This window comes from Ambystoma mexicanum, chromosome 9 (genome assembly GCF_040938575.1).
Source record: "Ambystoma mexicanum isolate Mex_15411 chromosome 9, UKY_AmexF1_1, whole genome shotgun sequence".
Taxonomy (NCBI): Eukaryota; Metazoa; Chordata; class Amphibia; order Caudata; family Ambystomatidae; genus Ambystoma; species Ambystoma mexicanum.
The window spans coordinates 915,033,568-915,059,860 of NC_090931.1; the positions used below are offsets into that span (position 1 = coordinate 915,033,568).

The 26,293-nt window shown below is 45.8% G+C and overlaps 1 protein-coding gene across 1 annotated transcript in view; it reads right to left on the bottom strand.

Annotated features, from left to right (window-relative positions):
- The window catches only part of ITGA4 (integrin subunit alpha 4), a 911,072-nt gene that overhangs the window by 810,530 nt on the left and 74,249 nt on the right, over positions 1–26,293 (bottom strand). Inside the window, exons 3-4 of the mRNA XM_069616079.1 lie at positions 2,124–2,230; positions 1,909–2,038 (exon numbers count right to left, since the gene is read on the bottom strand). Coding sequence (XP_069472180.1) covers positions 1,909–2,038; positions 2,124–2,230 — 237 coding nt within the window. The remainder of the gene's footprint in view (positions 1–1,908; positions 2,039–2,123; positions 2,231–26,293) is intronic.

Here is a 26,293-nt window from a genome sequence, read left to right on the forward strand (position 1 = left end):
CTCTCACATCGCACTGGACATAACCTGTTAATCGGGTCAGAGAAAGTCAGGCTCTTTACACCAAGTGCATACACCTGAAACCAGTTAGCTCTCCTCACACAAAAGAAAGGCAACACCTAAAGACACACTCTGAGCAAGGCGAAACACGAGTACGTGCAGAACATCTTGGACAAAGGCACACCTAGTGGAGCAGAGCAATGGACCAAGGGACAAGAACAGTGGGCCGAAACCGTAAGGCTTCCCTACTGGAGGTTGTTGCCTCCGACAGACCGTGAAAGACATGTGGAGAAGGCCAGGTCCCATAAGTGAAGATTACATTGTGTTTCAAGGATGTCAGCGACCCTCCTGGGTGAACGGCAGAGTTGGGGATGCAAGGCCAAGCCTGTGGTACTAACCTTGACTTGTGAATTGGAAATAGGAAAACAAGTAAGAAGCGCAAGCGACCTGAGAGACCGGTGTGTGTTAAAGTGAATAGCAACATTATGCCACAAGTGAGGGCTGCATGCATGTGGATGAAATGTGAAAAAAAGGCAGACCCGTGAATGAACTTTGAAGTAAAAGATAGCTGTAATATCAGTGATACAAGGTAACGCAGTGGTCCAGCAAAAGGAAGTAGCCCAGATCAAAGTCTCAGTGAAAGGTACACTGTTGGAAACTATAAAGCGAATAAACAGCGAAAGTGAATTAAGCAATAGTAAACATGAACTTTGAGTCAAAGTGGACTTGTGGCAGTCTGTGAAGAGAGCCACGCACATTTGAAAGTATTCGACATCCGAAAGGGGTCCGAGCCCAATTGAGGGAGACCCGAAGTACAATAAGCTTGGGGAAGGGAGCCGCCCAGCAAGTTTGTGTAAAACTGTTACATTGATAAGATATGAACCCGGCAGAGGGGGGCCTTAGTGAACTTTACGTTGGTACGGCCTGAGCCTGGCAGAGGGTGACCATTGTGAACTTTTACATTGGTAAGGTCTGAGCCCGGCAGAGGAGGACCTATGTGATCTGTGTGCTGTAAGGACTGAGCCTGGCAGAGGGGGATCTTTGTGAACTTTACATTGGAATACAATTGTGAAAGTTAAGAAAGAGGCATTAATGTGGAAGGCCAGACGGACCTCAATCCACGGTTTGGAACTGATGAAAGAGTAAAAAACCGAGCCAGAGTGTGTTATCCTGCCTACAAGGATAGCCCTACTCTGTGAGGTTTGACGTGAGGAGAGCTAGTCAACTACCTTTAGTCTTTGAACACTTTTTTTTCCTTTGTATACATTTCTCCTTTTTACACTTTTTTGTATAAGAGATAGGGCAGGCATTAGGATTTGTTAGCATAGGCCATTTTGATTTGACTGACTGTACTAGGACTGTTCTGTTTATCGTTTGATGGTCGAAGCTACTCCCATCTTAGCTATAGGGCAACATAGGAGTTTCTCCGACCCCAACATTTTCAATAAAGGTTTTACAAACTGTATCCATTGTTTCAGTGTCATACTTGTGACACCATGCCTTACCTACAACCCACACATGCATAATCAATGGTACTGCGATTGAGAAATCAGTAAACAATGTACAACCACGCTGCCTTCTTGGAATTGAAAGCAAAATTCCACAGTGCTTGTGAATGATAAACTGCGTATGAAAAGAACCTGCTGCATACTGGGAATTGGAGGCAAAGACCTGAAGCATGCTATATTGCATGTAGGAATACAATGCTGCATTCTAGAACCTGGGAGGCAAGTCTCAAAGTGTTCTCTGAGTGAGAAAGAGATTACATATAACAAGACTGCATTGCATTCTGGGATGTAAAGTCAAAGTCCCAAAACATTTTGTACATGAGAAAACAATTACATATAACAAGAAAACAATGCATTCTTTTAATGAACTTCACAATCAGAAACTTATAACATATCTTCTTACTTTTATAACATGGGCTTAATCTTTTACTGAGTTCCATCTGAAAATTAGGTTTTATTATGTAGCAAATTCCTTGGGGTTGTTTGTGTTCCTTCGCAAGGTAATATACATTTTTCCATCTATGTCCACAGGCCTGTGAAAACAAGAAAACACACGTAAACGTCTTATAAAGAGGACCATCTGAAGAATACAATCATTTTGATTGAAAAATGACTTACCACAAGTTGACCACCTTCTTCTGCCTGCCTAGACAAAGAGACACCCATCCACTGGTCATCTCGCTCTTCTACGCATGTCTTTCCACATCTTTCCCCCAGGGGATTACCTGCAAAACATGATATAAGATTATGATATTACTGCGCAATCAAAAAGCTCTCAAACATATCAGAAGAGTGCTTAGATTGTCTCTTATCCTAGTCCTTATTTAAAAAGATACATTTAGTCGAGCCCAATTAAAAACTGGAAAAAAGGTTGATAGCATTAGATTTCTGCAGAAGCAGTTCATAAGAATTTTCCATTAATATAGGAAGTTTATATCTTTGTAACTGTACTCTAGAATTATTGCAAGGGTGTACAGCTGTTTTTGTTATTGCACTCAATAATAAATATATATATATAAAACAAACTGAAAAATGCACACGATCCTGCATAGGTCGCACTCTGCTGCACCATCCACAAATTATGCTCGACACTCCACAATTTCATTACCAAATATCTCCAATTAAATTAACAGAGGCTATACTGCAGTTTGACAGTTATAACAGTTATCAGTGCAGAGGATAATCCTCTCGTGCCCCTGGGAGATATGCTGGACAGAACACTGCCCAAAGGTGATAAACTGAGAGTAGCAGATAACAACACTAATAACCTACCCAGAGAATATCCTGTTTTGATGATGCAGACGTGACAGGACACATGCAGAGAGGTTGTCTACCAAGGAGGGAACTGGTCAACAGTATGAAAGTGATCCAAGCCCAGAGGATCTGATGGCAATCTCTGGAACAGGTAGGGGAGTTTGGTCCCCAATCACATTCTGGATTTCCTAGCCTTTTATTCACTATCCCCCATGTCAGAAGAAGATAACTTTCAGATGAGGGGAGAAGATTTTGAAGGCTTTCCACCCAGAGATTAGTGGGGAATTGGTCAAGACACCAGAGATGTCAGGAAAGTGGATGCCATAACCCTGACAAAATGATACGAAATGCTGGGAAAAGCCATAAGAAATAGAAGGGTTCCAAGAAGAAAACCTCCAGGTATTTATATGGTCCCTGGAACAAGGCCCAAAGAAGATTTCAGATTCCAGTAAATTTAAAAGGCAGAACGTAATCGTCAAGTTAGACTTGCAGAGCCGAGAGAATGCTGTTTAGCCAGAAATCCTAGCGAGGCTGGGGAAACCCAAAGTAACAGCCTTCGACATTCATGGTGGTAGTGATTATTATTACACGGTTATGGTATTAGTGGAGCAGGGAATAAGGTCATGGCACGTGGAGGTAATCCCAGGGTCACCAGAAGACCTGCTCTTGGGAACAGACTTCCCGGAATTCAACCAGCGGATTGGTTTTGCGTGCTAGAAGAAGCCTTGGAAGAGGAGAAGACCCAGACCAAAGAAAACAGGCTATTAGGGAAAATCTCCCACGCAGGTAGAACAGGTATTTAGTCAACTTACTGGAAAACCAAGGAAAGCCACACCCCATACATCTAAAAAACTACACTGCAACCTAGGGGGAGCTAGAGAGAAATGGTGGGCATATGTGACAAAGTCACAGTACCAACATTGCATTCCGTCCCCGGTCCGCATGAGAGGACTGATAAAACCAGTCTTTAACTATTCCCAAACCCCGCAAGAGAGCAACTAATTAGAAATTAACAGGTTCCAAAAAAGCCCCTTCTGGCCTGCATCTCCCAAGAGGCATCAGGTTTTAAGATCCAAAACCCAGAGTGGATTCAGGGATGTCTTTTAGGGATTCAGGGAAAGATATGCTATGTGGAAAAACCAGCACCTCCAGAGAGATCGCTTAGTCAACAGGTGCAGTTCGTTGAAGGGAAAACCCCAATTTATGCCATTCCCTCCCCCACTTCTGGCAGAAGAGCTGTGAAGGAGAATGTTTTTTTCCACCCTCTACAGCATTTAAAGAGAAATCTTTCCTGCTTCCCCTCCCCAAAGGAAAAACAATTTTGCATAGATGGGAACTTGCTAGAGGTTTCCTTGTCCATTGTGATCGCATTGCTAACATCAGAAACCAACAATACAAAGGGGACAGCCAGGAGGCAAGGCATGGCATAGATCAGCAGACACACACCAGCTCCTGTACGTGGAAGCAGTGGGGGTAAAAATTAGTGGAACAGTGAATTTCATGGGTGTTGGAGTAGGCATGGTAGGGAGCATGAATAGATCATGCAGAAAAAACTTTCTGGTGTTTTGTTGGACTTTTTTTTGGATACAACTACTACAAGGGATTTCTAGGTAATTGCTCAAAGAATATAAAAAATTGACCTCTAAAGCATTTAGTGCTTGGTTTGAATGTTGAAGACTTCCTGTCTTTAGAGAGAAATCCTGTTGGTCCAGGCTCCATCGATTGGTGGTGCCCAGAGAGTGGGTCAGAAGAGTATACTGTATATCTGTATACTGTATACTGTATATCCACACATACACACAGCACACCATTTCTTGCTCGCCACGCGTTGATTATCACTACCCAATGGCTAGTGGCGAGGGCACATTTTGAGCCATGCTAAACATATTTTTCAATGTTATTGGGGTCCTTTGGAGCAGATCAGCATGCTACACGGACAGGGGGCCATATGTAGGAGGCAGTCACATGAATTACACTGGGCATCACCAGAGGGCAAATCATGGTAGGGTAATAAGTTCACTGTGCACCTAGGGCCCAAATCACAGTGAGACATACAGGAGCAAAGCTACAGTGAGACTTGGGAGAATATCCCAGCAGGGAGAATTGCAGTGGTTCATCTGGGAGAACTGTAGCGCAAGGTACATGCAGGTTAGTGAGGGGTTAAAATAATCGAGCCATATAAAGCATGGCATTTATGGCTTAGCAAGACGTAGTCAAGTCATGACGAGACAGAATAAAAAAAATATGAGTCATAGCCAAGCATGAAAAGACCTAACAAAGGAAAACAGCCAGTTGGTCACCCTGTACTTCTACCACTGGCCTAGGCAGACAGCAGCCATATTCCCATTTCTGTCTGCCACTGTAGCACTCTCTCGAGCAGGTGTGTGAGGGAGAGAGAAAGATGTCTGACGTATTGTATATTAAAATTCATATTTTGTTATCAATGCTGACCCTATAGGGGATTATTCAGGTGTTGAGATATGATGTTACATATAATAACATGGGCAGTTGTGTGTTTGTGGTTAAGGGCGACATGGAGGACTAAGACACACCAGGCCACAGAGATGAGGACTCATTATTGAAAGAGAAAAGGGTAGGCAGGTCTACAATCTAAACAGCCTCTGCTGCCTTGTAAAGAGCTGTGATTGTCTGGATCCAGGTCGTGAAAATGCAAGCTTGCATTTCTGACAGTAAAATAGTGTTGAGATATAGCTCAAACAGGACGCAGTGACAGGTAAAGCAGTGCTGGTCAGTGCGTTTGAGAATTCGAGTCTGTGCTGCTTTAAAGACACCCACACAACCGCATGTCGTGACAGTGGAGGTAGAGGCGTGTGACCATAGAGTGAATCAAGCCCTGGTCATTTGGAAAATGTGGGCTGGGAATTGGATGTTGAGCAGTGTGCCCTTGAAAGTGGAACAACATATCCATTTTAGACGAATCTGATGAGCGTTTGTTCTTTTCAGAAAGGTGAACACATGAAGGTTCTGCAGGCAGCAATGCTGCCATACATTGCCCAGGGGCCCAGCAGGGAACACAGAAGCCTGGGAATGTTTATGCAAACTTCAGGGTAATGTCGCAACGAGGGGCTGTCCGAGCTGACACTTATGTTTGCCAGAAACAGACAATCGTTGGATTAAAGGTATTCAAGTAAGAAATGCGCCCTTGTTCTGTAATATATAGATATATGTATATTAAATGGTATTGCTTGATTACAAATCTACTTTTCAGGCCATTGGCCCCTTTTCTTTTGGAGCCTCAACAAGTAATACAGCTCGACCACACCTTCTGCTGTACATGACCCTGCTAGACCAGCACTATCGCAAGGGAACAACGCCTTAGCGCAATATGCATTTAAACAAAATAGACAAAACCTGGTTTTGGCATTAAACAGTTAAAATATAGGCTATGCCGCAGATATGGATCGATCTCGAATGCATGCAGCTCACTGAGAATGGAGGTGAAACCCACACACATTCCACAGTAAGGATGGTGTGCACGACAGATGCTGTTTTCCCGAATAATCATTTAAGCCAGGAAAAGCAAAAAAAAAATAATATCAAGAAAGCGGCCCCATGAAAGCAATCGTGTCACACCAATTGCACAGCTTGACGAAACAAACTACTTCAAAATGCTGTGATTTTCATTTAGAATAAAGCATAACCTTTGAACAGCGCCTGGATGCCACTGGGCTGTAAGTGCGCTATACAAATGCAAATAAATAAATAAATAACATCTTTCCTGTAGTGCATCGATATGCGAGCACACTAGTGCACCCAATCGGGCTGTGCATGACAAATACAAAACACCAATACAATTAAATAGGGAAATACAATTAAAAAAATAAAAAGAAATGCATTTCATGCACGCAGATCTCTCCCTCCCTTCGGCTAAAGGTGCATATTTGGCAAAAGGACATTTGCAGTGTGCAGAAAGGGAAATACTCCAAATTAGTGAAAAACCAAATGTAACTTTGCGGATCTGCTTTGCATGTAGAAATGGAATGCATGAGACACATTTTATATGCATATGTTCAGTGGTGGAGTGGAACTCATTAACATATTTAATGAGAAATGACGTCACAGGAAGTGAACAGGTGCTTAAGATAAACAGGCAAAGGTGCGTGAGAAGTGTTTCCTGTAAAAGGTGTGCATCTTTCAGACCACAAAAGCGGGCACAATTCGAATAAGGTGTTTGAGGGAGCTGTAGGGCAAACCTTCAAGTGCGGATCCTATAATCGTCTCACCCTAACCCAATCCCGATGATTAAGAATTCCTCACTCCTCCACGGTGGACGGCGCTCTCTAAAAAGGTTGTTGGCGGACAATGTCCACTCACGTGTGCCCTCGCCATGACTCCTTGCATACGTTCACAGGTTTACAGCAATGGAAGGGCATCTGTGGGCAGACAAAGTCAACCAAAGGCAGTTGTAAGATTTCAGGAATCGCTGCGTTTGCACCGTGTGCAAAAGGGCTTGGGAATACAAAGAAGCCACGTATCTCCCCTTATCTCAGCAGAAGAAAAGGCCTAATAAAGGCTTTCAAAATAGTCTAAATGGGGCCTCGAACAAAGGCATGCGAGAGGAAGACCCTGTTGTTGACTCGGAGGCCCAGGACATGTCAATAATTTGGTCGACCTATTCTACGAGTACAGAGTTGCCGGAGAGTCTCCGGCCACTTGGCAACGCCAGATCCGCTTGCTCTGATTCGCTTATGATTCCCGATACGGATGAGCACAACACCCTTGGAGTAAGAACCTTCCTGGGTGATGAGGAACGTTTAATAGCTGTTAAGGCTACTTTTGCACCACAAAAACCTGAGAGAACAGGCCATCCCTATGGTCTGCGAAGCCAGCTCCCTAAATTATTGAGCCCCTGGAGAATGGACCTAGGGGGAAACTCTGCAGACCCTGTTTCAGAGGGCTTGCCAGAGGACGCTGTAAGAAAGATTGTCAAATCAGCCTTGCCCTCTGTTTTGCCCCATGGAGAACGACAATCTGAAAAGTCCTTTGAGAAAAACATGCTGGCATGGAGGGAGGGGTTGAAACAAAAAACACAGTACGAGACCCGGAACTCTCGAATTAAATTAACCCGGCACATTGTGGGGTGCATGTAGAGGCAATAACACAAAGGGTTTAGCTAAAGACCAGATGGTCTATTTTTACATTCCTACCGTTAAAGAAACAACATTGTAGCACTCTGTAGTGGTCCGTGGAGAAGGCATCACCTGCTATGTGTTCACACATGCAGACAGACTGTCCCTACTCGAAGAACACCCTGTCCCTCTCTCTAGAAGACTCTCCCTAGGCTCCGGGTGTTGCACCGCCTTTCTAAAAGGGATAGGGTAGAGAGGCTATCCCTATTCAAAGAAAATGTTTAGCTAAAAGTCCAGGTACAGGTTATTAGTCACATAATCATAGACATTCTACATTAGATAATGTCTAGTACTGGAGTATATTTAAACTTGCTGGTAACTGGAATTGCTAAACCTTTATTGTCCAATACACTGTCAGCTTCGAAATATCTCAAATTAACTTGTACTGGTATTAAAAACAACCAAAATAAGCTCCTGTGTACAGGAGCATGAGCAAATAATTAATAAATAAAGGGGGTAGGGGAAAGACCTGATCACTAAGTCAGGTCACCTTGAATTAATGATGTCTGTAACAATTATTCAGGTTAACAGATCATCTATGGCACGAGTCCAGCTCATGCCCAAAAGGGTCGACCGGTTTCATAGACCATAAACACTTAGGCCATCTTCATCAGGACAAAAGAGACTGGTTTAAGATGTTGGAGACCATGCTCCCTTCGTCGGGTTCTGTTGGTACCCACTGCGGTGCTTCCGTGTCCTGGGGAAGAGGCAACAGAGAGAGGGGGGGAAATAGTATAAATATATAGCCCCCTTTTGGAAACATACTAGTAATCCCATTACCATGTGCGTTATTTAAACTGGTAGTGAATACTACAAGGCCTAAGCATATGGACACCATCAGTATTTCCTGTGTCCGTCTGGCCTTTACAAACAGATAGGGCTGGGGGTTGGGGAGGAAAGGATGTGGGGCGGGGGGGTGAGTTCAAAAGATCACCCACATATGTCATTGTTCAATTCACCCATGTAGTGATTTAATGGTGCGGCAACCCTCATGCGTGCTTACCGCAGGAAATTTCAATGCAGCCCCTCTAGAGCGGTGTCTTAGGTGGGCAGGCTCTCTCAATGTTGGAGTACCTGGTGGTAGATGAGGGACGTGCTGTATTATAAGATGACATCTGTGGAGGATCAGATGAGTCCAAAGCTAAAAAATGGCACAATGGCTTACCAGTATAGTGGGCCTTATGTGGGTGGCAACTCGCTGAGGGCAATTCTGTGCGCAGAACGCACTGTGAAGCTGCTTCGCCTGGTGACTTAGCTGCGTTGATGAAATCTCGTGGCCCTTCCTGCATAAATATAAGAGGGTAATGCTACGTCAGGTGCTGCGTGCATACTCGCATCTCTCCCTCGCACAGGGAATACTCCTTACTGTGGCAAAACTGTGGTCCATCACTAGGTCATTCCCCACCGGTTCCAAGAAGCTTAAAAAAGTGGGGCAAGTCCCATTGTTAGTTCTTTACATATCATATGTGGGAAATGTTCGTAATGAAAGCATGGACCTTAGACACGCTTAAAATTGTCTGAGGGCAACTAAACCTCTCGGGCTCTCCATGTCACGTATTTACTCATCCACAACCCGGATATATAATCCTGTAGCCGCCAGAGCAGAAGTCATCCTTTCTACAGCACTGCTATCCACCCCATTCCTCTGAACCCCACCTCCTTGCATTTTGTAGGTTTCCCTTTTCCCTAAGTTCTTTAGTCGATCCTTCCCCCACTTCCCACAACCTTCACTATCCCTCTGCTGTTTTTTGTTTTAATCATGGTCTTCTGCTGCGTTGTTAACTTTCAAAACACGTAGAAATTACCATCATATAAATCTATCTCATCAAAATGTGTTTGTTGAGTAGATTAGTTTAGATTTACGTTACTTTTACATGTAGTTTCAATGTTAAAGCTAATTTTGTGAAAAATAACTTGCAACAATGCTAATTACGTTCCATTTCATGTACAATAACAGATGCTACTGTTTGCATTTCAATATGACAAATTAGTTGAAGCAACATAAAGTCCATTGCCCATATAATGGTACAGAGCACTTGATGACAAATTGCGCTTTTGACGTAATGTGCTCTATAACTGGGGGCCCGATTCTCATCTTGGCGCAGTGAGCGTGCTAAATAGCACAACTCACTGCGCCATTTCTTGACGCCCAGGCACCACTGCTATTCTCATGTTGGCCTGGGCGTCTTCGCAAAGCACGACAGTGCTTTCGCTGTAATCCGCCTGTTTCGAATGGAAACAGGCGGATTGCAGAATCTCGGCAGCATTTTCGTTATATAATGAGGGAATCGTTATTTAACAAAAATGCTGCCGATACACCAAGGTGAGCAGTTTCAACATTGCAGGATGTTGAAGATGCTTAGTTTGGTGTATAGGAAAGTGTTCATATACACTTGTGTAGTGTATATGAACACTTTCGTTTAAAGCGAGCAGCTCCAACGTCGCAGAATGTAACGTTGAAGCTGCTCGCATTGGTTTAAATAAGTGTTCCTATAAACCCGTGCGGTGTATATGAACACTTTTATTTAAAGCGAGAAGCTTCAACGTTGCATCCAGCAACGTTGAAGCTGCTGGCTTTGGTGTAAATGAAAGTGTTCATGTACAACACGGGTGTATATGGACACTTTCATTCACACCAAACAAGGCTTCTTGTGGCACTTCTCCGTACGGCACCAATTGTGTACCGTAGTTCAGCGCCAATTTCAAGCGCTTGCGAAATTGGAGGAGTGCCACAAGAATAACCATGAAAATGCATAGTTAACGAGAGTGCCGGTTGCTAGGTCGGTTTCCAGCCCTTCCTAGCAACCGGCACTCATATTCCTAAAGTGGCGCAATCATTCCGACTTCGGAATATTGCACCACCTTTAGAATAGGGTGTAATTACCGACAATGTCGTTAGCCCTTTTAACAAAATTTTCGGCACTTATCACCGAGTTGAGAATCGGGCCCTGGATGGCTCCTTGGTGGGGTTGGGGCAGATGGCAAAAAAAAGAGTGAAATCCCAACTAATTCCCAGATGTTGATGTGCTCAAGGTCAGCTGAAGGCCTTACCCGTTAGCAAGGGAGTCTGAGAACTCTGAAGAAGGTGACATTGAAGCACAAATATGTCTCCTTCATTGCTCCATGGGCACAGGCATTTCAGCGCACCACTCATAGAACCACGCTGATATGCAGTGGAAGGAGGTGCCGTTTGTTTGCAGTTCCACTACGGCCCTGTTGTGGGTACTTTCTCCCTGGCTGAACATTGCAGTATAGCATTCCAGTAGTTTTGCCTTAGCATCTTCTTAATTTTGAAGCAAGAAAGTGCTAGTTTCTCAGTTGGCTTTTCATGCTCCATCGCTACTGCTTGATTCTTGATTATGGAGTGAATTCCCTTTAAAAGGGCGGCAGGAGCACTGGTCGAAGTGTACAAAAAGAAGTACTGGAACGATGGTCCCTGCTGGCCTGCCTCTGCTCCCCACAAACCCCATCGCCACGCCCCCTCCCACGCACAGCACAAATCCCCAAACACGCAGGCCTGCTGTTTGAGGGAGCGGAACGTGCAAGATTCAACTTCTTCCTACACTTTTATTTTACAACTAAAACATTCCGGAACGGTTTCTTTTTAAAATAAAACTATAGGAACAGTAAAATAATTTTAAAAAGTAGAGGCAGACCACTCCCAGCCACTCCTGCCCACTTGCTGCAAGGGATGGTTAACGGGAAGTATGGTATGTCTTTTGCACTGCACAGAACCCACCCTTTCCCTAGTGAGCATTAGAGCTAGGGCCACAGTTTTGCTGTTCAGTACTAATCAATACATACAGAAACCTGTTCATTTCCATTCTGTATTTTTTGGTAAAAACGAAATAAAATAGAAATGGGGGACAAAGGGACAGGCACTAGGACCACTGACTGGTTTGGTAGGGGTGCTACCAGGCCTGCACCGGAGGCGCTACCCTCTTAGGCTGCAGTGCAACCTTCGCTACTGCCAGTCATTGGGGAAAAGGGTCACTCAAGGGAGCGCATTCCTGGTGACCCTTTTGCTCTAATGGAGGCATGCGCTATCGATACTGACCATAGGGGCACTAGCATTAACTTATGTTGGTAGCATGGGAAGGATGCCGTGAGTTATTGGCCTTTGGAAGGAAGGATTCCTATTACTGGCCACATGGCCATTGTTTACACTTTATAGTACCTTAGCACATATGTATAGTAACCGTTGAACAATACACATTGTTGCTTCTGCTTCTTTGTGGAAAAATAAACTTGGAAAGATAAACATATTTTTTGGGTGGGCCCACCATAGGCCATCAAGGCAGTAATACAAAATGTGCTGTTAAAAGGCGCACAGTCAGGCCCCCCACGACAGTTCCATACATAGCACCAGTTACTCTCTAGGATATGTCGGGGGGGAAAATATTTTTCATCAGTGTCAAGAGACAATCTGTCATTGATGGCAACTGGCCCTCCCCCACCCCTATATCGTGCAGGTGAAAAACGTTATGCATTACGGAGAGCATTTCCCAGACAATTACAAGAGGAAATGAATCTGATGTAACTAAAGATGAACTCACTGTTAACTGACACACGCGCATGCAATAGACATGAAGCAAATTTGCATTCACCAAGAAAAAACACAAAGATTATGTCAAACATGCATTTCGACATGAAGAATATCGCTTGCACCATTGAGACATGAAGAATATATCCTAACCAATGTACATGCTGAAATGCAACATGAACGATATATACATATAGCTTGCTAATGTAGAAACGCAACAGTAATGAGTGCCATCTTTCATAAAATGGATGGCCGAGATGCATTGGATTGAATGGGAAGCCGTGAGGCTGCAGGGAGGTTCGACTTGCTGAATTCACTGAAATACAGATCTGTGCAGGACAGACAGTAGCTGCGCGGCCCCTTTCCAAGGTTACCTCTGAAATAAGGGAGTATTTGAATGGCTCTGAAGAGAGAACAAGATAATAATTCCCAAAGCATAAAACATATTTCTCTTAGATTAAGAAAAGAACAACTAGCCTTTGAACGCCAGGTGCCGATTAATTAGAAGCTTAATACTATATAAAGAACGGATCGACTAAGTGTCCAGTGGCCAGAGAGGGTAATATCACTTGCATTAATATTAGCTAAAACCACAGTAAAAGCAGGGTAAACTAAATCAAAACATGGTCTTCTCACACGTGACCTATAATTGGAAGACACCAGGCCCCATTACAAGTCCGGCGGTAACCCACTGGTGCAACCGGCGGGTTTATGCCGGACTGAAAAACTGTTTCCAGGGCCTCATATCCTGGTGCCACTGGGACATTACAAGTCCCGGCGGTATGGGTTGTCAGGTGCCGGAAACCTTTAGTCCCCATTCCAGTGGAGTACCATAGGACTCCATGGGAATGGGGGCTCGGAAGCACTGGCACCGTTATTAACGGGGCAACTGTGACAACTGGGGCCGTTGCACACGGCACATCAGAAATTCTGCGTGTAATGGTGCTGGCAGGCACATTTGCAGTCTGCCGGTCCAGAATGGGTGCCGGCACTTTGCTACTAGCACCCTTAATTCCAGACCGGCAGACTTGTAATGAGGCCCACTGTCTATTCATTAAATACAGACACAGATAGGCACCTGCATCGACTCCCCACAAATCCCCAGAACAGAGGCTCCCGACAAGGCAAAGTACAAAGCTCATGGCCGGGGAAATAGGGGATGGTACCTTATTTAATTGGAAGAAAGCAGTTTCTCTCCCCACTACTCCCATAGTTGCTCATGTGTTAATGACCTGGCAAGTGCTCAAGGTTGGTAAGACAGTCGCCAAACAAGCAAAACTTTCAATGTGATGCCGCCCAGAACATGTTGCATTGTAAGAGGATTCAATTCAACACTACAGCTAAGTCAATGCCTAGTCTGGGATACTGAATGGAAACCCTTATTGATATATCTTTATGTCCAGTTCATGCGTTCTGGATGACTACCCCTATATAACACCCCTCTCTTGGAATCCTCCTGACCCCACTGAGCCAAGAAGTAGTTCTGTTTTGCAAGTTAAAAGGTTTATTTGATAATTTAAACAATAGATATATATATATCACACTTTATACTAATTTAATAATTGAATATCACACCTAATCTGAGCAGTAATCAATAATGGATAGTCTGGCACTAGCACACTTCTTTATAATCAATGATGAGTGGTTATAGGATGGATAAGATAGCAACAATACTTTATGGTTTCAAATGGATGCAAGGTGGAATGAAAATGCAGTACAGAAAATACTCAATATGATTTCAACAAAACAATGTAATCACTTTTCTCTGGCAATTCCCTCCCCCCTTTTATGCAATGCAAGGAAATGGAAGGAAGGCACACAGTTCTCAGAAATGCAATCAAATGTGATTCAGTTCACCCCAGCAAGCTTACACTACAGAAGTTGGAAACACAGGCCCAAAATGCTTTTATATGTGCTGGCAATGAAGTGAAAAATTTCCTAAAATGCTTTTAATTCCCTCTAGAGGTTCAGGGTGAGTGGTATATGCTTTGAATAAGTTCAGGATCACTTTAGCAATGCTCTATAATTGTTGTCAGGTTGCAAACGAATTTTTGCAACGGAAGGCAAGCAGCAGCAGATTTTTACACGTGGAGAAATTGGCAAATCGCGGTAAAATTTGCGAGTGCGCCGGGCGCGATTACAGAGGAACTACAAGGACTATCACTATAGTTTTGGGGTCCTAGGACAGCCTAGGATCTCAGCTTCCAGATGAAAGTTACTGCAAGTCTCTAGCACAAACGGTCACGGAGATATGAGCGATTAAATAAAGGTCGTTTTTCAGATTTGAAATTTTAAAGTTCAAAAAGACAAGTGACAGCTAGCAACTAGAAAATTACAGGTGACAGTTAGGAGGCAGTTCTACTTAGATTAAAATAGCTTGAATTATATTATTTTAACTAAGAGATTGGTTCTGCACAGTTTGCTAGGTACTCACACTATATTCTTGAATTAAATGGGCCTCGCCACGGATCTGGTCAGGTTTTAGACTGGACTCTGGTCTCTGCACTTCACAGTGATCTGGGTCAGCTCTCTCTCTGGATTCTGGAGATTGATGGATTTAAAGTCTGGATCTCTGGATGTGGTATGGTCCAGCAGAGCGCGTTGCAGCAAATGGAATTGAAGGTCTCTATCTGTCCTGACTGTCTGCTTTTATGTGTTTTGAAAATGGGTGTGTGTGTGCAGCATCACTAGCCCCTACCCCTCTACACTTGCCATTGGCCCAATTCTCCCCTCTCCCATGATTGGGGAAGGAACTGTGAGTCAGAGTGATGCTGTAGGTTTTATGGGTCAGAGGATCCTCCCCTGTCAAATTGCACACAATCTATATTTGATAAAAAAAACATATTTGCACAGGTACACATTCGTTTAAAATTACACGCACCCCTCACATATCACAGGAGGTATACCCTTGTCCAAATCTGCTCTTCCTGGGAGCTTGCATTCAGAAATGGCAATATTTGCACTTTTTAACTGATTTTGCAATTTCGGACATTAACCCAAATTTACACACATGTGCGCAAGGAGTATGGACATTAATTGATGAAGTGTCAGATTTTTCACATGCATACATTTTGAGTAATATCCTCTTTTCCGCTAAAACCCCCCTGAACATACCACCGGGTCCTAACACGTCTTAAAATGTGGGCAGAAAAATCACAAGAATTATGGTATCATTTAAATAATTTTCACAAGTCCACTCTATGAGTTATTCATCTTTTTCTAAAACCATATTCTGGCTGGCAGGGGTGGGTCTTTTCAGGTCACATGGTACAGAAACCAGTCTTTCCAGTTTCTGCCAAGCTCAGAGACGCTGCCCCTCCCAGCTTCTGCCAAGAGGAAGCTGTTTTACGACATCTGCAATAAACCATCTGCCTGGGTGAAGGTGGTTGCATTGTTCAGAGCTCCTGTATTCTGTGGGGGCTCCCCTTAATTCAATTATCAGAGAGATGGCATATCCTTAGTGTGGCCAGCAAAAGGCAGATAGGCCTGGGAACACAGCTGTGACTCAAGTTTCACTCCTGATGGGGGGTAGTTGCCAGGCAAAATTGGAATCTCTTTAAGCCAGTTTTTAGCTACATGTCATTTCTGTTCCCCAGTTTTCTGCATTCAAATAAAACTAAACATTTTTACATATGCAGCTAGAATGCTGATTCTAAGTTTAAAACTATGACATTTAAACAATTGAAACCTATGTGACACTCAAAAGTAGGTCACTCAGTCAATTTAAACATTTAGATTTTTAGTGTCTTTCAGTCCAAATTTACTTAAACTGCTGAAATCCACAGCTCAGCCAGTCTTGTTATAAACCTTCAAGTCACTTCAGAATATAACTTTACATTGGATCCACCTCTCAGTAAGTCTTTCTTTGGCTTGCTTTGGGTTCATTTATTCAGTTTTCTACAAAATCTGGTGGTTTTAAAACGCCGGCTTTCTGATAGTGGTGAGTACTGGTACTGCACCCCTTTTTGGGATTTAAGAAAATGAATTCCCAACAGTTATGGGTTTGCTTTTGGCAATCAGCATTGCCATTCCCAATGGTTTCAGACTACTGTGTGGGTAGTCCAATGGTGGTTTTAGGCAGTGTCCTTCTGTGCCCATAACATCGCCAAAAATGAGTGGCAGCCTATTCTTCATGCATTTCCCTGTGCCTTTTCTGGGAAGCTCTGGCCATCATGATGTTTTCCATGTCAGTACTGCACAGTTTTGAGGTAGGGCTTGGATGCGTGGATAAAAACATCCCACAAGCCCCCCTCTTGCGATGGCCATTCTATTTCACTAATGGGACTCGCAAGACCTGGGATGTTTCCTCATCTTCTTCCAATAGATGGCACAGTTCAGCATCTTTTTCTCCATCCGGTCGGATCGATCGGTTCTCCTCGCCGGTCCTGATGGGAATATTGGGCGGTACTCTGGGCCCCTTGCGTCTCTGCTCCCGGTCTCCGGATCGTCCTCCTTGGCCCGTCTCCCGGTTTTCTTTCTCCTAGGACGACAAAGGAAGAGTGGCAATACCTATTCATAGACGTTTTTCCACCACTGTTGAGATAGTGGGGCAGCATGTGCATTTCATCATAACGAAACATTACATTCTTATTTTGAAAAAAAACAGTATAACTAAGAGACAGTTTCATGCAAATCACGATATTTTAGAGACTAGATGTGGTATGTTTTATGGTTGGAACTGAATTAGTCTGAGAGAGTACCCGCTAGGATTCCAGAGGATTCCTCCAGTTGTTGCAGAGTGTGCCTGGGATGGCAACATTTCAACTGGTTTATGTGGACCCACTTGTCTTCCCCCTCTGCCAAACCGGCTTTGGGGATGCGGATCTTGTAGGCCACAGGGGAGATCTTGTCGATGATCTCAAAGGGTCCCTTCCATGTAGGCAAGAATTTCCGCTGTTTTGCCTGGTTTCTTTGGAAGTTGTATAGATAGACCCGGTCCCCCACCTGATATTCCTTCCTGGAAGTCTTCAGGTCATAGTGGGTCTTCATGCTATCAGCTGATCTTTCTAGATTCCGCTGAGCATAAGCAAAAGCATGTTGGAGGTGTTTCCTTAAATTCTCCACATACTCATGAGTTGTGGAGGCATTTATCAGTGTCTGCTCTTGGGTCCTGTAGAGCAAATGCTGAGGAAGCACCATCTTGCGCCCAGTCATCAACTCAAATGGTGACATTTTGGTTGCAGATGAAGGGGTAGATCTGATGGCCATTAGGACCAGAGGTAATCGGATATCCCAACTTGGCCCAGAATCTGCCACAAACTTCTTTAATATGCTCACAATTGTTCGGTTATATCTCTCTACTGCCCCAGAAGAAGCTGGCCTGTAAGCAATGTGCAACTTCCTTTTGACCCCCAGTATCTCCCACATCTTTGTCATTACTTCACTGGTGAAGTGGCTACCCCTGTCTGACTCAATCCTTTGAGGTAGACCAAAACGGGAAAAGATGTGTTTAATCATCAAGGCAGCTGCCGTTTCTGCCTTGCAATTTGGGGCTGGGAGACATTCCACCCACTTGGTAAACAAGCATGTCACAGTCAACATGTACTTATTCCCCCTAGCAGAGCGAATCACAGGGCCTACAAAGTCGATTTGTAAATCTGACCATGGCAGTGTCATCCCCCTCTTTTGGAGAGGCGCACGGTGCGTGAGGGATGATGGCTGAAATTGTGCACACACAAGACACCCCTTCAAGTATTGGTCAAGGTCCTGCCCCATGTGTGGCCAGTATGCAACCTCTCTTAAGATTTCCAATGTTGTGTGAAACCCCCTATGACCGGCGGTGGCCGCATCATGGGCGTGACTTAACATCAGGCTTCGGAATGAGGTAGGAACCACCCACTGATCGTGGCCAGCTTTGGATTTCCTTACCAGCAAACCGTCTTGGATCCGGAACATTTTTGGACATTTCATCAACACTCTTAGGTCCTCTTTCCCAATGTAATCGGTATCCGTCAGGGGAAAGTTCTCAGGGTCCTCAAGGTGTTGGTAAAACTTACCAATTATTGGATCCCCCTTCTGAGCTGTAATCAAATCAGCATCAGGGGTCTCCTTACTCCATTGTGCAATTGAAAGGTCATTGTGAGCATTTGTCTGGGACCTAGTGATAGCAGTGACCTGGATTTCCCCCAACAGGGTCTCAATCTCAATTAGATCCCCTTGGATGGCCCCGGTTTTGGCCAGCTGATCAGCTAAGTCATTTCCAGTTTTGTCTGGTCCCTCTACTTTGGAATGACCCTTGATCTTTTTCCAATAGATGGTCATCTCATTCGAGGTGACCAGATCATCAATGTTTTGGATCAACTTGCCATGTTTCAAGGGTTTGTTGTTAGCACATAACATGCCTCTGGTTTTCCAATTAACCAGGTGCTCCACGAACCCGTTCCGTACATAATCCGAATCTGTGATTATGACCAGTTCGTGGAGTTGATGCTGGACAGCAGTGAGGATGGCCTGATGCACAGCCATCAATTCTGCCACCTGACTACTTCGGGGACCAATTTTGTATCCAGCGGAGGGTTCTGGAAACTCCTTCACCCATGCATTCCCTACGCCGGCCACCAGTTCTTTCTCCCCGTTGTTGTCAACATGGTAAGAGCATCCATCCACATAGACAGTGGGCATTCCCTCACACTTGTCCTCTTTAAAGACTTTGTGTGGGGAATTAAGGTAAGCCTCCGTGTTGTCCTTGATTTTTAGACTTTCGTCCTCGAGACAGTTTTCTCTGGCACAATCATGCAAGTCAGCCAGACCTTGCGCGAGGGGACTCTTCTTGTTTTGGCCATATCTGACCTCCACAGGAAAGCCTTGCATTGACAGAATCCAGGAAGTAATTTGGGAATTACTCACATTTCCGGCCCGGATTCTGTCACTTTGGAGATATTGCAAGGCTGGTGTGTAGTCTCCACTATGATGTGTTCCCCCTGGATGAACGGGCGGTAATTCTTCAATGCCCACACCGTTGCCAGGAGTGCCTTCTCACAATCGTTGAATTTTTCCTCCACAGAGGATAAAGTTTTGCTCGCATAGGAGATTACTTTATTGACCTTGTCATGCTTTTGGTATAATACTGCCGTCAAGCACGTATTAGAGAACCCCGTCTCCAGGAAGAACTCCTTGTTTCTGACAGGGTAAGCTAGGCAGGGCGCTTGTGAGAGGCTTCTTTTGAGTTGTCTTACTGCCTCGGCTTGTTCTGGACCCCATTCCCACTTGACCCCCCCCCTTCAGGAGATGAATCAGGGGTCTGGTGATCTCTGCGTAGCCCTCAATGAACTTTCTGCTGTAATTAGTCAGTCCAAGGAGGCTCCTTAGTTCCCGCAGAGTTGTGGGGTCTTTCAGTTTCTGAAGTGCTTCCACTTTCTTTTCCTGGGGACAGAGACCCTGAGGAGTAATCTCATGCCCCAAGAAGTTAACACGGGTTCTACACCACTGTGCTTTCTGAAAGGAAAGTTTCGCTCCGGCGGCCCTCAACTGCGTCAGAACATAACGGATCTCCGCTATGTGTTCCTCCACAGATGAACTTTTGATGAGGACATCATCTACATAAGCCAGGTTACCCCTCGCACCCAGGTCGGGCATGGCCTTATGTAGGAAAATGTTGAATTCATTGCCGGAGTTGAGGTATCCGAAGGGAGTCCGGGTCCATGTGTATTGCTGGCCCCCAAAGGTAAAAGCCAGCTTGTATTGGTCCTCCCTACTGACCGGCACGGTCCAGTATCCATTGGTCAGGTCTATTGCAGTGAATACCTGTGACCCCTGGATCTGGGCCAGCCCTTGGTCAATGTAGGGCAGAGGCCATCGGGAAGTATGGACCCATTTGTTGAGCTCCCTGAGGTCGGCGCAGAGTCTCCACTGGCCGTTTGGCTTCAATATTCCCAGCACCGGATTATTGAAGGTGCTGTGGACTGGACGGATTATTCCCCGGGACTCAAGGTTCTTAATTATTTCAGTAAGGGACTCCATTGATGCGAGAGGCAAGCGATATTGCTTCACAAACACTGGAGTCATGCCAGGGTCCGTGGGGATTGTTGTTGTGTGGATGTCGGTGCGACCACAGTCATATGAGTCTACCGCAAAGAGATCTTGGAAATCCAAGAAAACTTGTTTCAACTTTTGCTTTTGTTCCAGAGTCACACAGGCATCAGTTAGGTTGACTCTCTCTTCCACCATCTGCCTGAAGCCTGGAAAGACTTCTGGTTTGGCTATTTCAGCGGCCTCCTCCAGCTGGGTGGAGAAGTCCCTGGTCAGAGTGCTGATTTGGACTGGAGGCTTCAGGTGGGAAAGGCAGCCCTCATGGACCTGGAAAATCACCTCATCCCTCCTGAAGTCACAAGTCACATCTTCCTTACCATAGGGGCAGGAAGTGTACACCAGGAAGTTCCCCCCATGCCGGGTAAAAATCCTGTCTGGTGTTGTATTGTCATCACTGTCACTGTCAAAGCAGTCCTTGGGGATTGGCCCTAACAGTTCATTACCTAAGTCTATGGAAAAATGTCGGTCATCAACCGCCATTCCAATAATGGTGCCTGCGGCTAGAGTAATACTCTTTAAGTCGCTGTTATCCACCTCTATTAGAATGGTGTCATGTTCTATGTTGACTAATGGTGTTGGGTTTACCCCCAACCCTTGCTGTTGGAGAGAAGCGTTTAGATGTATGTAAGCATCAGGGTTTTGCAAATATTGTCCTCTTTTAACTTTCACTTCCAGGGAGAATTGTCGGGTCCTTTCTGGGATGGTGACTTCCTCTTTGATCTGAATTTCAACTGCATAAGGTAGCAATTGAGCTGACCTAAATGCTTTTTCTGGATCATCAAAGCCCATGGGATTATCCGCTAATCGGGACCAAGCTTTGAAGTTTATTAGGTCCAAACTAATGGCAAAGCAATTGAGAATGTCACTGCCTAAGTAAAAGGCGGCAGTGACGTCTCGCACGACCCAACAATTATGGACTATGCTCTTGTTGCCGATGGAGATTTTGAGCATACACCTGCTTGGCAGGAGATGTTTGGAATTGGGTGCTTCCAGGTCCATTTCCCATTTGTCTATCAGTTTGAATGTGGGAATGTCTGGATCTTTTGGGAGTTGGCAGAACATGGCTTCGCTGATGAAGCTCTTACCGTTGTTCACACACACTCGAGCGAGAACAGAGTCCTTCCCATCATTTAACTGAACAGGGATGAACAACTGCTCTCCAATTTGCTGAATATCAGCCAGGCTCTGAGCTGATTTCACATCTTTCTGGACTATAGGAGTGGGAGTTTCTGATTGCGGATTAGTATAGAATCTCAGAGTGTTTCCTTCCAGCGTGGAGTACCACTTTAGACTGGAAGGAAGGTTGATTTTCAGAAATAGAGAGGACCCCCCATCACCAGTCTGTTGTCCTACTGCTATTACTGTCACGTCTGGAATTTGGCTATTCTGGAAGTGAAATTCTACTTGGTCAGATTTTTGTTCAACCATGTGGCAGGTGCCGTTTAAACTAACATGGTTGACACTCTGTTTTAATTTTATTGGTCGGCTAGTCTGGGTCGAGAGGACCTTGTTTACACAATCTATTAAGGGTGACAACCTCCTCAGGAGGTCATTCCCCAGTAAACAAGGGGTGCCCTCTGGAGTCACAACTATGACCGGGTGTTTCAACTTGTGTCGCCCAATTTTAATGTCCAAATCTGCCGTCCCCTCGACGGGAATTTCCTTCCCGTCAAAGTTCTGGAGTTGTCCAGGAAGTGAGGTGAGAGGAATTTGGTAATTCCTTCCCCTTCCTGCATTCAGTTCGTCAAAGGCCCTTCTGGACAGAAGGGTAGCTTGAGATCCAGTGTCCACCAGTGCCAAAATTGTACCCTTCCCCTGTACTTGTACCGGGGCGTAGTATCTTCCCTCCTTCTCCTCAAGGGGGCACAGATAATGCACATTTTTGGACAACTGGTGGGCTAATTTTCTGGTTTTGGACATTGCTAGGGAAGAGATTTGGGCAGAATTCTGTGGAGAGCCTTGGGAGTCTGAAAGAAAAAGTTGGCAACTGGAGATCAGAGCCATTGTGGGTTCCCCTGGCTCCGGTTCTGGGCCGCCCCCCCCCTTTTTGGAGGCAGTCATCAGGATGGGTTTGAACCAGGGGATTTTCTTGCTGTTGGTTCTGGGATGAGATGGTGGGCGGCGGTAGCTCAGTCTCCACATCTCCCCAGTCTGGATTTGCATCCCTAGGGACCCATTTTTCTTTGGGAGGAGTTCCCCCCTCTCTGAAGGAAAAGATCCTTTTCCCAGGATCCTCTGAGGATCCCTCTCCCTCAAATTGGAAGATCTGTACCTCCTCCTCAAATTGAGTCTGTTTGGGTCTTTTGTTTCTCCTACCACCCCTCTGCTCCTTAGGAGGCAGACTTTCAGGGGCAGGAGATTTTGTTTCCGGTTCCTGGGTTTCCAGGGGCTGTTTACAAGTGAGGAAGGAAGCTTCCTCCAAGGCTTTACACCCCCCTTCCCCTTGTGCCTCCTCCCTGGGAACCGGTGAGTTATCGGGGTGCTGCCCCCGTCATTGTTCTGGGGCACCAGGTCCAGAGTTGGGTGCGTTCTGCGCGGGCATGCCGATCTGAGGGTTCTGCTGAGCCCTCAGTATGTGACCCAGATCCCGCGCCATGTTTTGAACCTGGCGCTCTAACTGGGAAACCCGCTCAGGCTGATACGGGGCCCTGTTTTCTCCCCTGGGCTGATCCCGGGAAGGGTAGCTATCCCTTCTTTGGTAGTACCCCTGGTTGGGAAGATTTGGATACCCCTCCACCCTTGGCCTCCCCTCTCCCGGATTCAGTGGTCTGGGCTCAGGGAATTGGGGAAAGAAGGATGGATGATTTTGGGGCTGGAAGTTGGGTGGTTACCTGGGGAAGAAGTTCTGCCCAGGGCTTGGTGAGTTTCTGCCCTCCTGTGAGAAGTTGGGAGGGAAGTTCTCTGGGTTAGGTGCTTGGCTGGATCCCCCCCCCTTGGGCTGGAGGAGTCCACACATAACCCAGGATGGGTCTGTTTCCCTTGTACCGGGGGCTTACATAATCAGGAGAGCGAGGGACCCCATTTGTGGGGCTGCCTCCCTGGCTCCCTGTCTGTGACTGGCCCGAGGACCTTCTGGGCCTAGCATTATTAGGTGCAGGTAGGTTTTTAGGCCCCCCCATCTCCAACTCTAAAACGGGGGTGACCTTTACCTCTGCCACCTTGGCAGCAGCAGGGGTGTTGTTGGCTTTGGGGTTTTTGGGCGCATTATTTTTATTTTCTATTGGCTTCTGCACCTCATAGATCCGGGTCGCCTGTTCAATGACCCAGTCTAGAGATCTTTTCTCATGAAAATCTCTCACGAGCTGGGTCATTATATATTTGGGCAAGGCATGGAAAAATGTATTGACGAATTCTCTGCTGTCTGTGCGCACCCTTCTGGTGGTCTGCGCAAAGGCACGTTTCAGTTCTTGCACAAACTCTTGTGGGGCCTGATCCTCCCCACACTGCAAATTGTAGGCTGCCTTGCAAGCCTCTTGGGGATTTCTGTGAACAGAAAAATGTTTTAATATGGCCGCCCTATAGGTGGACCACCTGGAATGATTTTGGTCCTCCAGCCCTGCAAAGAAACTGGAGTACTCTGGGGAGAATGTCCACTTTACATATTGGATACAGCTTTGGCTGTCCTTCAAATGAAAAGTCTCCATCATTTGCTCATAGAGCTCCAAGTGTTCCCAAACAGAATACTTGGCATTCTTATGATACGGCGTGATGACGCTCCTGATTGCCTTAATCTGCTTTAAGGGGTCCTTCAGCAAGGCCCTTTTTGTCTTATTGGCCCTTTTGGTCCGGGTAACCCTGGTCCATTCATCTTCTGACTCAGAGGCACTGCTCCCAGAGGTTCCCGTCTGTTCTTCCAGGTTTTCCCGGATTCTGCGAGCCTGGGAATGGCTGGCAGAATGTGGGGACCTGGTCTCCTGTGTCCTGTACCACTCAGAGGAGTCTTCAGATCCCTCCTTGCTGCCAGGATTTGATGGGTACCCCCCCCACTGACCTAACTGGGCAGAGGTTTTCAGGATGCCCTTAATGGGCCTACTCTCCTGGGGTTCCCCATCAAATTGCACTGTGCTTGGGTGCCCATACCCGGATGCCCGCCCCTCCATTCCTGGGTGGTACTGGCCTATGAGCCCCATGCTTCGGGCTGGATAGTAATCTGCCATCCCTGTGGCCCGGTGCTCATGTGCGCCAGGGGACATGGGGGTGGCAGAGTCCAGGGACTGAGAGAGATAAAGGCCTCTGGTGCTAGGGCTCCTGAGGTTATGCTCAGGAGTTTCCCTTTCCCAGCGAACTTGGTCTCTATCCGCCCCTGCTCCCTGTTGCAATGCAAGAGCCTGCGCCTTCAGTTCCTCAGTTAAGGCCTTACTAGACTCTATCAGTCTCTCCTGCATCGCTACCTGTTGTTGGAGCCTATCATTGTGCTGGCAGAGAGCCTCATTCTCTCTCTGTGTTTCCTGATTGGTCCTGGAGCACTGGGCCAGTCTTTGCTGCAGGAGGGTTACCTCCTGAGCTGTGTCCCTATTGGCCTGCTCCTGTCTTGCCAGAGCCTCCTCCACCCTCCTGGTGTGCTCTAGCAAGTCCTGGTGTTCTTTTTGGAGGTCACCCAGTCCCTGGTGGGCCAGGTGATGTTCTTCTGTTTTTCTTTTTAAATGGCAGACTTCCTGGCCTAAGGCGTCTCTTTCCTGGCTAAGAGCCTGCATTTGTGCCTCCAGGTCGTCCCTCTGCCTTTGAAAGGCACCAGCTTTCTGGCGTTTTTCATCAAACTCTGCCTGGGTATCCAGGTCTTTCAAAATCAGCTTGTTGCTCTCTGCCTTCACTCTATCTAGATGACTTTGCAGGGTGGCTACCTGCTCCGTGCATGCCCTGTTAAAGTCTAATTGTTGCTCCAGCTTTTTCTGGCTCTGCAGTAGGGAGTCCAAACCTTCTTGGTACTCCTTCTGCAAGGCCAGAAATCTGGTATCCTGGTCAGCCTTTTCCTGTTGCAGGATGTCCATATCCCTCTTTATTTTAATGATGTGCTGTCTACTCTCATTTTCTGACTCCTGGCTCCCCTGCAGCCTCTGCTCAGAAGAGACCAGGTCAGATTGGACCTTCTCTAACGCCATCTGTCGCTTATTCGCCAGATCTTGGCTTTCAGTACATTTATCCTGCATGTCTCCCATATATAGGTACAGGTATGCCGCTATCCTAACCATCTTGTCTTGTTCATCCTTAGCTTTAGGAGCCATGTATAGTTCACTCAGGGCCACATGTAGGGGACCCTGATCTCCCCATATATCTGACCCTGTTTCAGTGACCTGTTGCGTGATGGCCTGCAACCAGACCATGCGGTCCTGCTGAGTCCACTCACCTCTCACAAATAACTTATGTAAGAAGTGCTCTCTGGCTATTTTCATGTCTACTAAGGTCGTCATTCTAGAGATTGGTCTCTGTCCTGACTTACAGAAGTTTGTATTTTATTCTTGCAAAACAGACCTTTTCCTTAGAGGGTTCCTTTGAGGAGTGCTTTACAGCGTAACACAGCGTGGTGATCCGACCGGATATGTGTATCTGGTCAGCTGGCACACTGTATTAATCTGCACAAGTGATAGATCTAACCCAAACGTCCGGCACGAGCCCCCAATTTGTAAGAGGATTCAATTCAACACTACAGCTAAGTCAATGCCTAGTCTGGGATACTGAATGGAAACCCTTATTGATATATCTTTATGTCCAGTTCATGCGTTCTGGATGACTACCCCTATATAACACCCCTCTCTTGGAATCCTCCTGACCCCACTGAGCCAAGAAGTAGTTCTGTTTTGCAAGTTAAAAGGTTT